General features: G+C 49.7%; 1 protein-coding gene across 1 annotated transcript; it reads right to left on the reverse strand.

The window, feature by feature from the left end:
* Positions 1-5367: 5367 nt before the first annotated feature.
* Positions 5368-13954, reverse strand: Ssc4d (scavenger receptor cysteine rich family member with 4 domains). The gene is made up of 9 exons (XM_031391166.1): positions 13897-13954; positions 13390-13695; positions 11931-12011; positions 11090-11404; positions 9362-9439; positions 8363-8437; positions 7931-8242; positions 6929-7006; positions 5368-6345 (listed from the first exon to the last, which is right to left on the reverse strand). Exons 1-9 carry the CDS (start codon positions 13952-13954, stop codon positions 6029-6031), a joined length of 1620 nt encoding a protein of 539 aa, XP_031247026.1. The 3' UTR covers positions 5368-6028.
* Positions 13955-15193: the final 1239 nt, after the last annotated feature.

Below are 15193 nucleotides of genomic sequence, written 5' to 3' on the forward strand. Positions count from 1 at the left end.
GGATTTGAACTCAGGACCTTTGGGAGAGCAGTCAGTGCTCTTAACCACTGAGCCATCTCTCCAGCCCTCCAGAGGACTATTTTTGATGTTCAGTTTTCTCACTTAATAAGTAGAGATGAGCCTGAGGAGATGGCTTGGTGGTTAAGGGTACTGTCTGTTCTTTCAAAGGACCTGGGTTCAATTCCTAGCACCCACATGGCAGCTGACAACACATCTGCAACTCTAGTTCCAAGGGATCTGACACCCTCACACCAATGCACATAAAATTAAATTCCTTTAAAAAAAAAAAAGGTAGAGGCAACTTTCACTCTCCAAGTGGCCACGTTGATGGAACAAGATATCCCATGGAAAGGGTTCCCTGAGCTGACTGCTGTTAAAACTCTGCAGACACATGGACTTGTCCACCATATGCAGAGATCCTGAGACAGAAAATTGACTATGGTGGCAGAGAGCAGGTGCCTCATTGTCTGCAGCTTCTTCATCAGGCCTCCCTACCCAGCGAAACAGAAGCCAATGACAGTGCACAGACTCAAATCCCTATGGCTCTGTAGCTCCAGGTGGGGCAGGTCATTGCTGGCTCTCTGCATGTTTCTCCATGTGACAAGACTGAATTACCTCAAACTTGCTGAGGTCTGGCAGGGCCGATCTTAAGACGACAGACTCTCAATTGGGGTGATGCTACACATATAATTTGCTGTGGTATAGCAGGCGGTGTTAAAATCCTCAGTCTAACCCACCGAGGTAGCTCACATTTGTAAGACCAGCCACTGGGAGGCTGATGCAGGAGAACCGCTTGAGGTCCAGGTCAGCCTGGACTGCAGTGTGAGATCCTGTCTCCGAGGCAAGGGAGTCTAGAAGTCTGTGTTCATTTTTGGCTATCCAACACATTTCAAGGCAGCATGGCCTACACTGTCTTGTCTCAAAACAAAACCACAACCACAAAACCCCTCAGTTTATTGTTCATGTTTGCCAGAGGTGGGGAACCTTTTCCATTTCTTTAATTTTGGTTTGTTTTTGAGACCGTGTCTTATGCAGCATAGGCTGGTTTTGGATTAGCTGTATAATAGAGGGTGACCATCTGTCTCTACCCCTGGGATTTCAGGCACATGACAGCCACCACACTGAGGTTTTTTTGTTTTCTTTCTTTTTCTAAAAAAAAAATCCATTTTATTTTTGTTGTTGCTGATTTAAAAAAAAAAAATTAAGACATTTAAATTGTGTGTGTGTGTATGGGTGTCTGTGCGTGCAAGCGCGCTGGTAGAAAGAAGGTTTATGGAGATTAGCTCTCTCTTTCAACTATGGCTGAGGGATTGAATTCAGGTCGTCACAACTTGATATCCTGTGCCTTTACCTGTGGAACCCTTTCTCTGACCCAGACTGAGGGAATTGAACCTTGGACGTTCTGAATGCTTGGCCAGCTCTCTACCAACTAAGTTACACACCTGCCCCTTTAATCTTGGTTTTATTTTAGATGTTTTTTACATGATTGTGCCACCACACCCTATTCCAATCCAAGTTTTACTGTGGACCAGTTTTATAATTTTAACAGTCCTTTGTGGGTTAAATGTCCTCTGTGCAAGCTGGATCACATGCCTTTAATCTCAGCAAGCAGATGTTTGAGTTTGAGGCCTGCCTGGTCTACAGACTGAGCTCCATGGCAGCCAGGGCTATGCAGAAAAACTGTCTCGAAAACACAAAACCAACCAACCAAATGGTCTTTCATGAAAATATCAGTAATAGGGTTTAGGATATAGCTCAGTTGGTCTAGTGTTTGCCTAACATATGTGAAGCTCTGGGTTCCTCAGGATTGCATAAATGAGCACTAGTAGCATACCCCTGTAACCCGAGTTGGGTGGGCAGAGGAAGAAATTAATAAAAAAAAAAAATCAAGGTCATCTCTGGCATTGTGGCAAGATGGAAGTCACCCTGGACTACATGAGACCTGGACTAAAACATTTTAAGAAGGGGAGCGGGGATGGGGGGTGGGGAGGAGAAAAGCAGCTTTGAGACGCAGAGGTCGTTCTTGGTAAATGCTCTCTGTAATCGGCAAATGTCTGCAGGGACTGACAATGTCGCATAAACGCCAGTGTCTTGGGAATGCTTGACCTTCCTTCCCTTATATGGGCTGCACCGGAGACTCAGCTCCTTTGTCAGACCAAACCTAGAACTCTCCGCAAAACGACCCGCCCCGCAGAATGGAAGGGTCTCGAAGAGGGCGGCCCCACCCCTGCCCCACCCAACCAGCAACCTTCACTTTGCTGCGACTGGCTGAAGCCGTTTCAAAGCTACCCAATCAACATCCTTCAATAAGACGGGGGCGTGGCTTCGGTTCCCACCCTGGGCGGGCTCTCTGGAGCTCCTGCGGTGACTCAGCAGGAAGGCGCGACTCGTAGGGGCCCCGGAAAGCCGAGCGGTGTCACGTCCTATCCTGTCCGGCCGTGGCCATCGAGGCTTACGGGGCTCTAGTGGGAATCCCAACACCTGGCCCCTGATTCTTTTTGGATGACCCAGCAAACCTCGGACCTTTCACTGATCTTTTGTTTCCTCCCTTTGCACAGTAGATAAGAGCACTTCCCGGAGCAGGGCCTGAGTGGGAAAAGACCCTGGAAGTTTGGAGTTTGACCTTACTGGAAGTCAATCCCAGCTGCCTCGGCTTTTTCATTTTTTTTTTCTGCTAATCCCAAAATCCTCAATGTTTGGCTTCCGTTCGTTCGAGTTGTCAGGCAGATGCAACGCAAATACACAAGGGAGGCCTGATGTGTTAGAAGGGCGGGTCGCATCAGGACATACCACACACTAGGCCCAAACAGTTCCACGGGTTAGAGGTTTAATTGAGAGGGAGAGAGGGGGCAGTAGTGCGGAAAGAGAGGAGGGAGGGAGAGAGACAGAGAGAGAGAGAGAGAGACAGAGACAGAGAGAGACAGAGACAGAGAGAGAAGGCCAGCTCGCTGCACTTCAAAAAACTCATTAGGCCTTAAAGTCGTCCACAGGAATATAGAGACAAGGACATCGAGTCAGGACGATGGCATAGATGATGAGGGGCTCAAGGCTGGTGTGATGGCTCAGCAGGTATCAATCTCTGGTACCGGCATGATGTAGGTTAAAAGTTCCTGTTACAAGTACCACCCACACACATACTCGAAACATGCATGCATTAACTTTTTTTAAATTTAGATTTATTTATCATGTGTAAGTACATTGTAGCTGTCTTCAGACACACCAGAAGAGGACATCAGGTCTCATTACAGATGGTTGTGAGCCACCATGTGGTTGCTGGGATTTGAACTCAGGACCTCCAGAAGAGCAGTCAGTGCTCTTACCTGCTGAGCCATCTCTCCAGCCCTTAACTTTCTTTCTTTCTTTCTTTCTTTTTTTTTTTTTTTAAGTAAGAGGGGCATAGAGAGCTGGCTCGGCTCGGCAATTAAAAGCAGTTGCTCTTGCAGAGCCCCTGAGCTCAGTTCCCAGCAACCACATGGTGTGGTTCACAAAACCATCAGAACTCCAGTACCAGGGGTTCCAACGCTTTGTGACCTTGGTAAACACAGGGTATACACGGGGGCCACATTCAGCCATGTATGAAAAAATTTATACACAAAATAAAAATCTACCAGTAAAATAGGAGGCTGCAGAGATGTTTCAGTGGTAAGAACAATCACTGTGCAAAGTTGAGGACCTGAGTGGGGATTCCAGCACCCAGGAGTAAAACCAGAGCGACCTGGAATGCCCATAACTCTGCTACTACAGAGGGCAAAGACCGAATGACTTCTGGAGCTTGCTGGCCTTTAGCCTAGCTCAGGGTTTGAGGAGAGAGCCTGTGCCAAGGGGATCTAAGTGTGATAGAACTGGGCACCTGGTATCATCATCACCACCACCACCACCATCATCACCATCACCACACACAGGCACACTCAGTAATAAATGTTTGTGGGGGAAAAGAAAAACAGAATTGGTGGAGTTGTGACTGTGGCTCTGTGATAGAGTACTTGCCTTCCATGATTTAGGTCCTAGGTTTAATCTCTAATCCTACAAAAGCAAGACATAGCAAACAAACAAACAAAACCAAGCAAGCAGGAATGGAGTCTAAAGGAAGCACCAGAGACCAGCAAAGGCATAAAGAGGGGAGCAATGAATGAGAACAAAATAGAATGACTCACATAAACAAATGGATGCCAGGTGTAGTGGCACACACCTTTAGCACCAGCCCTCAGGAGGCAGAGGCAGGCAGGTCTCCAGCCAGCATGGTCTATAGAGTTCCAGAAAAACCAGGGCTATACAACAAATGTTAGCGTTCTGTATAAGCTCCACCCACAGATACCTGCTATGCTGCTCCCCATGGTTACCTGGCAAAGGCCAGGTAGGCCTAGCTCTATAAAAGGGGCTGCTTGCCCCCCTCCTCTCTTACTCCTGCTTCTCTCCCTTGCCTCTTGCCCCTCCTTTGTTCCCACTCTCTCCACATGGTCATGGCTGGCCCCTACTTCTCTTCTCTCTGCCTTTCTCTGCCTCTGCTACCCTCTTAACTCCCCTCCTCATGCCCTAAATAAACTCTATTCTATACTATACCGGTGTGTGTCTGGTCCCCCACACCTCACCAGAACATATTCTTATAGCCCTTTCTCTTTTTATGATCACAACCGCAAAAACCTGTCTTGAAAAACTAAAACAAAACCAAACAAAACTAATATACAAATTCATAGGCAGGGAAAGGGGAGAAAGTGGTGTGGCCTTTCTAGAAGCTCAGGCTGCATTAAACTCCTAATCCACCTGCTTAAGCATGTTAAGTGCTGGAGTTACAGATTTTTGCCACCACTAATTCAGGCAGGGGCTGAATTACCCCCACTCCTATGCCCCAGGTATTTTGTAGCCCAACCTGGCCCAATCTACAATGGTTCTGTAGTTGAGGATGACCTTGAACTCCCAAACCTCCTTCCTGTGACTCCTTTAAAGAGGTAATAGTGTATTTTACCAGAGAGGTTTTTTTGTTGTTTTTTTGTTTTGCCATTTTATTTTTTCGGGCCTGTTCAGTCAGCTTCTCTCACTCTGCAGCTCTGGCTGGCCTGGAACCCCCATGAGCGCGCCCTTCCTCAGCACCGCTAGCAGAGGCATTACAGACATGCACTAGCATGCTGTACTTCCTCTCATTTCCTGGATCTAGATCTGTGTGTGTCACAGAATGGAGAAGAGGACCAGAAGCCCCTCTAAAGAGCCTGAGGCCTGCCACGGTGATTCAGCATTTCCAGGTTGTGATGGGCCCCGGAGCCTTGGATGATGCTCTTGGACCACAGCCTTTCATCGCTATGCCAGTTTTCTCCAGAAAGTCCTTCCTGGAGTCTTTCCAGCAGCCATGGTACAGGTTCTCAAACAATGACCTCAGTTAAAAGACAGGGGGATAATGCTTTATTGACTTGGCACCTATGAACAGTGGCTATGGGCCTCTAGACTTCTTTGCTACTGCAAAGAGGAGGCTCTGTTCGGGGGTGGGCTGAGGGGGCAGTGGAAATCAGAGATGCTGCAGGAAGGGCTCCTCTGGTCCCTGCTTCGGCCCCTGCAGCCCCCTTGTTCAGTGGAGCACCACCTGAGTGCAGGTCCTCACCCAGCAGGGAAGGTGACAACCTGGGATCTCCTGTAGTCCCCTGCCAGTCTATAGAAAAGAGCACCCCAACCCCTTTTGTCTCCCACTTTTAGCGGGAGACCAAGATAGGTCACTGGGAGGGTTTGAAGGCATTTAAAGAGAGCCCAAGCTTCATGGATCAGGGGTACTATAGAATAAGAGTTCCCCCAAAGAGAAGTGAGTTATTCTCCCACATTTTCTGATTTGGCTGAGCAAAACATTGCTATGTTCACTGTACTGGGCTGGTAATGGCAGTCTTAGGACACACAGTAAGAAGATTCAGGCAGGCACTGCATCTCTCCCACGCATGGGAGAAAGGGGCACCAGGAACTGGAGCTATCCTAGGAAGGCATCCTGGAAAAGGAGAGGCAGTTCTCCATAGGCTCCTCTGATATGATATGGAGAACAGAGCCATCCGGGTCACAATGGCTGGCACAGGACACTGGCATCCTCGCTGTGGTCACAGTTGTGGACGTCCCAGCGGATATGAGAACACAGTAGCAAGGTGCTCTCATCTCCGCGGCATTTGACATTGTCCAAGAGGATTGGGCCTCGGCCTGGGCCAAAGTGGGCCTCTCCTGGGGCTGCCAGAGCCTGGCCACATCCCAGCTGACGGCACAGGACAACGGCTGCCCGTAAGTCCCAGGCATCATCACAAACAGTGCCCCACCGTTGTCCTAGGAAGAGTTCTACGCGCCCCTCACATCGGTGTGTTCCACTAGCCAGACGGAGGTGCCCTGTGTTGGAGATAAGGGCCTGGGTCAGAAGAGCCCATGGGCTCATGGGACCCAAGAGATGGCTTCATGGTTGAGGGCCCTTGCCACCAAGCCAGATGACTTCAGTTCTATACCCAAGAACAACTCACACAGGTTGTCCTCTGAACTTCATGTTCCTTCATAGTGTTTTGTCTTCATGTGTGTGAACACATGCATAATTATACACGGGTACACAGATGCAAATAATGCTGGACAAGGTGGCACATAACTCTGATGCCAACACTAGGGAGGCAGGGGCAAGTGGATCTCTGGGTTCAAGGCCAGCCTGTTCTACATAGCCAATGGTTAGCCAGAGCTATGTAGTGAGACCCTCAACGGACAGTCTCAGCCCCTTAGCCACAGGCTGTTTGCAAACTATGACCATGTCTTATCATGTCCCCACTTCCATACCTACATTCCCTGGGCTAATTTGTTGTTTGTTTTTCCATGAGCCCTTGTATGTTGTTCAGGCAGGCCTTGAAATTACTGTCCTTCTGAGCCATCACTCCAGGTCCATCTTATCCCTAAAGTTCCAACCTCATTTTCAGTAGCAGTAGACACCTACCATCTCTGGGCCGAGGACTGGGCATTCGGGTGGTCTCAGAATCATCCTGCTGGACCTGGAGTCCTAGTTCCTCTGGGCCTGGCTCAGCAGGGGCATGAAAAACAGAAGACAGCTGTCATGGTGGGGAACATGCTACTTAGAGCTAGATCATCTCTCCTAACCTTCCCAAGTTGTACAGAAAGAAAGAACCTCAAAGAACGGCCAACCTAAGGTAAGAGACTGGAGGGCCCCTTAGGCCTGGGCATCAAGTAAAGGTGGAGATACCACTTTCTACAGCAAGCAAGGAACTCAAGGGATTGACAATGTCCTGCCACACTTCCTAAACGTCTTTTTTCATTAGTATCTCTGAAAAGTCAAAGGCCAGGTTTGGGAAAGCAGTCAGTCCCTCCTGCTTCCTACCAATCACTTGTAGCAGAGAGAATAAACCGACAGCCTCTTTTATAAATTGGATAACACAGCAAAAGAGTCCTCTCTTGACCGCGCCCTATTCTCCCCCTACAGACAACTCGCCCTTCCGGTTATGGCTGCTGAGCGTGTGCGAGCATCTGGCTCGTCCGCTATGCGCTGTACTTCCGCTGCAGTGTAGCAGAGTGCCACGCCCATTCCTCCATTCCTCTCGTCCCGCCCTCCCTGCAGCGCCTGCTATGAGGCCCCGCCCACAAAACCTGCGCATGGCTTCACTTTCGCCTTCTCCGTTTTAAGGCCAGTCAGAAAGCAGCTTCCGCTCACACAGCAGGGAGCTCTTGCGCACGACCCCACCCATGCTTGCCCCACCCCCACTGCAAGTGCTACAAGGGCTCCGCCCACAAGGCTGAGAGGGCCCGCCCCCACGGGATACCCCTCCCCTCTCTTGATTCAGCCCCGCCCATATTCGCGAGCGCGTGCGCATGGCCGGATTCACCTTGCACTGCTCCGCTTTTTCTCCCTATGAGCCCCGCCCACTCTATGCGCTGGGCCCCGCCCCCTGCCCGAGGCTCCATCCCTCCCGCGCCACCGCTTCACCTGCGCACAGCGCCCCAGCGTCTTCGTGATGGCCGCAGTTGTGCTGGCCCCATCCCAGGTGGAAGCAGTCGCTAAGGCGAGCCTCGGTCCCGGTGCAGCCTACGTTGTCCAGCAGCACAGGGCCTCGGCCATAGCCAAAGTGACCAAGGCCCGTGGCGCCTAGCGCGGGCCCGCAACCCGCCTCGCGGCAGGCCACCCGCGCGTCCGCGAAGTCCCAGTCGTCGTCGCACACGGTGCCCCAACCCCCGGCGTACAGCACCTCCACGCGGCCGCGGCAAGGGCTCGGACCGCCTACCAGCCTCAGCCTACCGCCTGCGGGGCGCACAGGCCGGTGCCAAGGTGGATGGCCTGGGGTGGCAGGCTCCCTATTGCAACCAGCGTCCCACCTCTTCCCCCCCAAACCCCCCGCGGGACCCGGGCCGGGCCACTTACTTTTCTTCCCTGAGGCCTTGGCTGCGGTCGTGAACCGCATGGTATCCCTGGAAGGCAGGGCACCAACTCCTGTAGCTGCGGAGGAGAAAAGGGAGCCTTTGAAGGAAGGGGACAAGAAGGCCGATTTACCACACCCACACCTTACTTTGCCCCAGTCACAGAGTCACCGTGCTGCCTGTCTAGTAATAAACATCTTTTAGGATTTAAGCTCTCAGTATGTAGCCTTGGCTGGGCTAGAACTCACTATGTAGACAGGGCTGATCTCAGACTCACAAGACATATGTCTCCTTAGTGCTAGGATTAAAATCTTTTGGGTTTCCTTTTTTTTTCTTTCTTCCTTCCTTCCTTCCTTCCTTCCTTCCTTCCTTCCTTTCTTTCTTTTTTTTTTTTTTTGGTTTTTTTCGAAACAGGGTTTCTCTGTGTAGCCCTGGCTGTCCTGGAACTCACTCTGTAGACCAGGCTGGTCTCGAACTCAGAAATCCGCCTGCCTCTGCCTCCCAAGTGCTGGGATTAAAGGCATGCGCCACCACTGCCCTGCTTGGGCTTGTTCTTGATAGGCAACACCTGAGTTACACCCCTCAACTCCTGAATCTTAATCACACAGTGATACCTGTAGTTCTAATTCCAAACTTACCTTTAACCTTGATTCCTGATCTGAGTTCCTTCACATGGGCTCCCAATTCCCCACCCCAACAGCAACCCATAATTTGACTCAAGCATTTTTAAGAAATCTTTAATCCCAGCACTCAAGAGGCAGAAGTAGGTGGATCTCTGTGAGTTGAGGGCCAGCCTCATCTACAAAGGGAGTAGAGGGAACAGGCCTACAGAGGAAGAAAGCTCTTATCCATCCTTAATTTTTCTTAGCTCTGGGTGTTATCTGTGCTACTATCTGCTCATCTCTACCATTTGCCCCAAAGCCTTCACTAAGTCCCTTTCCTCAGTCTCTAGAAGAGCGTCCTTAGTTCCCAGCCCTACCTGTCTCTTGTCCCAACCCTTTACCTGCTGGCCCAGTGTGCCATGCCCAGTCTTCTTTCGTGACAGATGGAGGCAGTGCTGTGGAAGTTGGAGGGCTTAGAACTAGAGCAGGAGAGAAGACAGAAGGGTCAGTCACAGGACTAAGGGCGTCTCCCAAAAGAAAACAAGCTTTACATCCAGGACTGGAAGTCAGTGAGCCCTAGCCAGCTTTGACAGCAGTCTTTTCTATGAGGTACACAGATGCATAAAGGCCTGCGACATGCTTTCATTTCAGTGTCCACTGTTCTTAGACGTCTAGTAGGCACAAAATAGAAAGATGCAGAGCTGTGCCCACTAAGGACTCCATGCTCACATCTGAGGGATTTACAGCAAAAAGACTCCACCAATTTAATGGCCTGGGACATAGCTCAGTGGGTAGAATGCTTGCCTAGCGTGCATGAGGCTCTAGGTGCATTCTAATATCACATAAAATGGGTGTGGCTGTACATGTTTGCAATCCCAGCATGGGATAGGTGAAGGCCAGAGGGTCAGAAATGTAGGGTCATCCTTTAAGTACTGAGTTTAAGGTTAGGGTAAGATAAAAAACTAAAGAATCTTTATCCTACTACATCAATAGAAAGGAGGCTAGAAAAGGGAGGGAGCATGAACTTGAGCGAGATCAATTGTGATTCTGCTAGGACTCCTGGTGCCTCTCAGGACCTTGACTTTACCATCTGTAAGATGGGAATGATAGCTTTGATTTGCTACAAACATTTTCCATCTAATAGAAAAGATTCTATTTGAGAAATGGTGTTATGGTCCCATGAATCCTATTTGCTGGACTAAGGGTGTATTTACCACAGTGGTAGAATTCACATGTATGAAGTTGTGGGTTTGATTCCCCAGGATGTAATAGCAACAATGACCCATTTATTAGTCTGGGTATGGTGGCTAGTACCTGTAATATCTGCAACTAGGGAGGCAAGACTGGGCTACAGTGAGACCCTGTCTCAACAAGACAAAAATCACCTCTATTTTATTTTACTTTGAGACAGGGTCTCACTAAATAGACCTGTCTGGCCTTGAACTTACAGAGACTAGCCTGCTATTGTCTCCTAAAAGCTGAGATTAAAGATATTTACTACCAGGCCCAGTTGTTGTTTTGTTTGTTTTGTTTTGAGACAGGGTTTTATGTAGTCCAGGGAGTACTAGAGCTGTAAGTGTGCACCAGTATGCCTGGTTTGTGTGGGGCTGGAAATTAGACCCAGGGCTTCATGCATGCTAGGTAAGCACCTCATCAAATAAGCTACACACTCTGCTCCAATGCCTATCTCAAATTTGCTGAAAACCCACCCAAATTGGAGAGGGTCCATAGAGGGTGTGGGGGAACAGTCTACTATGCGATCCTCAGGATTACAGACAGCTAGGCAGGGTTCTGCAGTTAGGTCCTTTGAAAGTAATCTTTGAGGGAGCATTTCTAGAATATTATGGCTTTATTCTGAAATCATTCATGAAGAATATCTGAAAATTGCTAGAAAATCCTGGAGGCATTCCTAATAACAGAGGAATAAGAGCTACCGAGAATGTGAGAATGAGTGATGTTAATTGCTTCCTCAGAGCAGGCCTGAATAGTACAGGAAATTTCAAAGCCTTTCTGGAAAGATCTCTAAAGTACAGTTAGCCAATCCCCTTTCTTGCAGTTCTCCTCCCATCTTTACTCCTTCGAAAGGCCCCGCCCCTCTAGCCTGGCCCCACCCCCGCTGCCCCTGGCACCTGCACAGAGCACCCCAGCATCCTCGTGGTGTCCACAGTTGTGCACGCCCCAGCCTAGGCTCTGGCAGGCTGCCAGGTGGGGCTCGCCGCCTTCGCAGTGAACGTTGTCCAGCAGGATATGCCCGGTACCATAGCCGAAAAAGGCGTTAGTGGTGGCAGCCAAGGCGGCCCCACAGCCCAGCTGGCGGCACACAACAGCAGCATCCTGTAGCCCCCAGTCATCGTCGCATACAGTGCCCCAGAGGCCACCATGCAGAATCTCCACTCGGCCTTGACACGGGCTGGCGCCGCCCACCAGGCGCACGCTGCCCTCACCTGGTGATGGTGGATGGAGAGGGTGGGGCAGGTAGCATTTTACAGGGCCACGAGGAGGCGTTTTCATCTACTTCATCAATGCATCAGGCCTCCCCAGGGACAGCAACCTGGGCTGCAGGACCAAAACCCCACAGCAGGGGGTAAGCTAGCCAGCCTACCCGCTTGGCTAAGCCTTCTGACAGTCCAGAGAGTTGGATTGTGGGTCTCAGGATAACCAGAGTACACTATGTCATCCCGACCTAAAACACCATCCTTCTCTTCCTTGTCCTTGCTCTACTGGCCTTGTAAAATGTGCCTGTTTGTCATATACAGCTGCCCAAAGAAACCCTCCCTTTGCAAGATGTAGCTGCTACACCTGTTCTTCCATGAAGCCCTCCCTGACTTCCTGATGGATGGGACCTGCTTCCTCTAGGCTTCCTCCCTCTACATGTCCCTTAAAAGAGTGTCCTTGATCTACATTGCAGACAGACCTTGAAGCCCTCACCTCCTCTAGCCTATCAAGGGCCCACACTACCATATGACTTACCTTTCCCATTTTGGAGGGCTGTAGCAGCGGGTACCATGCTGGTCAACACCTTCCTTGTTGGGGGCTGTGTGTGCAAGAATTCTGCAGAGAAAGCAGGGTAGGAGCAAAGACGCAGGAACCTTTTCTGTTCTCCATCCTCATACACAGGACCCCAGAGATACCTGCTTTCAAGACCAAAGCCCTGGATTCTGGATAGGGAGAGCCGCTATTTGGTCTCCCACCTGTTCCAAAGGTAAGAATAAATTGAATTTGTCCTCTTATCCCTGGAATGCTGTGATTTCAGGGGTGTGTCACCATGTCTAAGCCCAGATACTCTATTTTTTGGTATGAGCCTGCCGTGTGTGTGTGTGTGTGTGTGTGTGTGTGTGTGTGTGTGTGTGCATGTGCTCGAAAGCGCTTGTGAGTATAGTGGCTGTGCGGTATATGAATGTGTCTGTAGGCCCATGCTGGGTGCTCTTTATTGCTCCTCATTTTATTTATTGAGTTGTTTTTAATATTTTTTTAGATTTATTTATTTATTCCATGAGTCTGAGGGCTTGGTATGCGTGTATCTATGTACACCACGTACATGCCTAGTGTCTGCAGAGATCGGAAGCGTTCTGGATGGCTGTGAGCTCCCATGTGGATGCTGGGAACCGAACCCAGGTTCTTTGAGAGTAACCACTGGGCCATCTCTGCAGCCCCTTTATTTATTTTTATTTTATGGATATGGTTGTTTTGCCTTTTTGTATGTCTGGGCCCCACATGCATGTAGTGCCTATGGGGGCCAGAAGCGCTGGTTCTATCACTTGGAACTGGAATTAGGCATGAATGTGAGCCACGGTGTGGGTGCTGGGACTCAAACCTGGGTCCTCTGGAAAAGCAGCAAGTGCTCTTAACTACTGATCCATGTCTCCAGTCCCTTAAGGCCAAGTCCGAGGACAACTCTGGGGAACTTCCTAGGAACATTAAATTCTTAGGCCCTATCTTAGATCTGCAGAATCAGAAAGTCTTATGTTTCCATAAGTCTTGCTGGCTAGAAAATGGTTATCAAGGTCGACTCTGAGTTTTCTGCTGCAGCTCTAAGCTCAGCAGAGCTTATGGCCAGGGTGACCCCAGTGGTCTGGTTCATAAAGCAGGAGGGCTATGCCTAGTGTGATGGGTCATGTCTGGAAGTCCAGCAGGGTGGAAAGAGGAGAATCAGGCGGTCCAGGCCAGCCTGGCCTACATGAGACTTCATGTCAGATAGGGAGGGAGGAGGAGGGAGGGAGGGGAGGAGGGAGGGAGGGAAGGGAACACAGTTCCGTGATAAATCGCTTGCTTAGTATCAGCTGTCAGGTTGGGCATGTGGCTCAGTGGTAAAGTGACTGCCCAACATGAGGCCACAGGTTCAGTCCCTAGCCATGGAAACTCTGTGGTGCAATCAAGCCCCATAAGGAACCCTGCTAGCTTCTTAGCCCCTCCCTCTTTCTTTCCTCACCATCACACAGGACCGCCACGTCTTCATAATGAAAGCAGTTGTGGACACCCCAGCCTCTGCTGCCACACTCGCTCAAAGACGCTTCCTGCCCGCGGCACTCCACGTTATCCAGGAAAATGGGCCCTCTGCCCTGGCCGAAGGCTAGGGGCCGCGGCACCGGCAATGCCAGCCCACAGCCCAGCTGACGACACACCACGTTGGCATCTACAACATCCCAGTCATCGTCGCAAACGCTACCCCAGGAGCCGCTGTGCATGACCTCCAGGCGCCCTCGGCAGCGGCTCGGACCCCCTACCAGCCTCAGCTCTGTTAAAAAAAAAACAAACAAACAACAACAACAAAACAAAAACAAACAGAGACAAGCTGGTGCAGTGGGGAATCCGGAGCCCAAACTACGGGACGCCACGGGAGACGGGATGCCACGGGAGCCTTCTACCAAACTGGTGTGGCTGGGCCATGTCACATGCAATATCCATGAACAGATGAGGGGGTAGAGACAGAACCTACCTGGAAAGGGCAGTGGAGTGGGCTGGAGAGCACTGGCTGAAACAGACAGGAGGGCCATGAGGCTCCGTCCAGCTCTGGAGGACTTTTCACACAGCTTCCCCTTCCCCAGGGTTCTTGCTGTAACTCCCCTGCTCTTGGGCGGTCTCGTTCCCCAAAGGCCTCATGTCCTTTTTCAGGGACCACCCCATCAACCTCCTATGCCAGTGCTCCATAACTCATGGACCAATTTGTCTACTCGACTGCAAAATTTCATGAGTACTCTCTGCAAAATCTCATGAGTACTCTCTGCAAACTCTCATGAGTACTCCCTGCAAAATCTCATGAGTACTCTCTGCAAAATCTCATGAGTACTCTCTGCAAAATCTCATGAGTACTCTCTGCAGAATCTCATGAGTACTCTCTGCAAAATCTCATGAGTACTCTCTGCAGAATCTCATGAGTACTCCCTGCAGAATCTCATGAGTACTCCCTGCAGAATCTCATGAGTACTCTCTGCAGAATCTCATGAGTACTCTCTGCAGAATCTCATGAGTACTCTCTGCAAAATCTCATGAGTACTCTCTGCAGAATCTCATGAGTACTCTCTGCAGAATCTCATGAGTACTCTCTGCTATCTACAGGAGATTTAGACCCTAGGGCTTCTCTCTACAAAGCAGAGCTTTGCTATCATTTTCTTTATAAGAATTTATTAGCGCACTTGGGAGGCAGAGGCAGGCGGATTTCTGAGTTCGAGGCCAGCCTGGTCTACAGAGTGAGTTCCAGGACAGCCAGGACTACACAGAGAAACCCTGTCTCAAAAAACCAAAAAACAAAAACAAAAAAAAGAGAATTTATTAATTTATTTATTTTACGTGTTCTTTCTTTCTTTCTTCTTTCCTTCCCCTCCCTCCAGACAGAGTTTCTCTGTTTAGCCCTGGCTGTCCTAGAACTCGCTCTGTAGACCAGGCTAGTCTCGAACTCAAGAGATCCACCAGCTTCTGCTTAGTGAGCACTGAAATTACAAAGCATGTGGCACCAGTAAAGAATTAAAAATTTAAAATTGCATTCATGCGTGTATATGTGTGTGGATCATTTACATTAATTGAATGTAGGTGATTTTAGCAAGTGCCTTTATCTGCCAAGCTATCTCACTGGCCATTTTTGTTTTGTTTTTTTTTTAATTTTTTTTATTTTTTGAGACAGGGTTTCTCTGTGTAGTCCCGGCTGTCCTGGAACTCACTCTGTAGACTAAGCTGGCCTTGAACTCAGAAATCCGCCTGCCTCTGCCTCCCAAGTGCTGGGATTAAAGGCATGCGCC

Source organism: Mastomys coucha, unplaced genomic scaffold (genome assembly GCF_008632895.1).
Source record: "Mastomys coucha isolate ucsf_1 unplaced genomic scaffold, UCSF_Mcou_1 pScaffold22, whole genome shotgun sequence".
NCBI classification, from domain to species: Eukaryota; Metazoa; Chordata; class Mammalia; order Rodentia; family Muridae; genus Mastomys; species Mastomys coucha.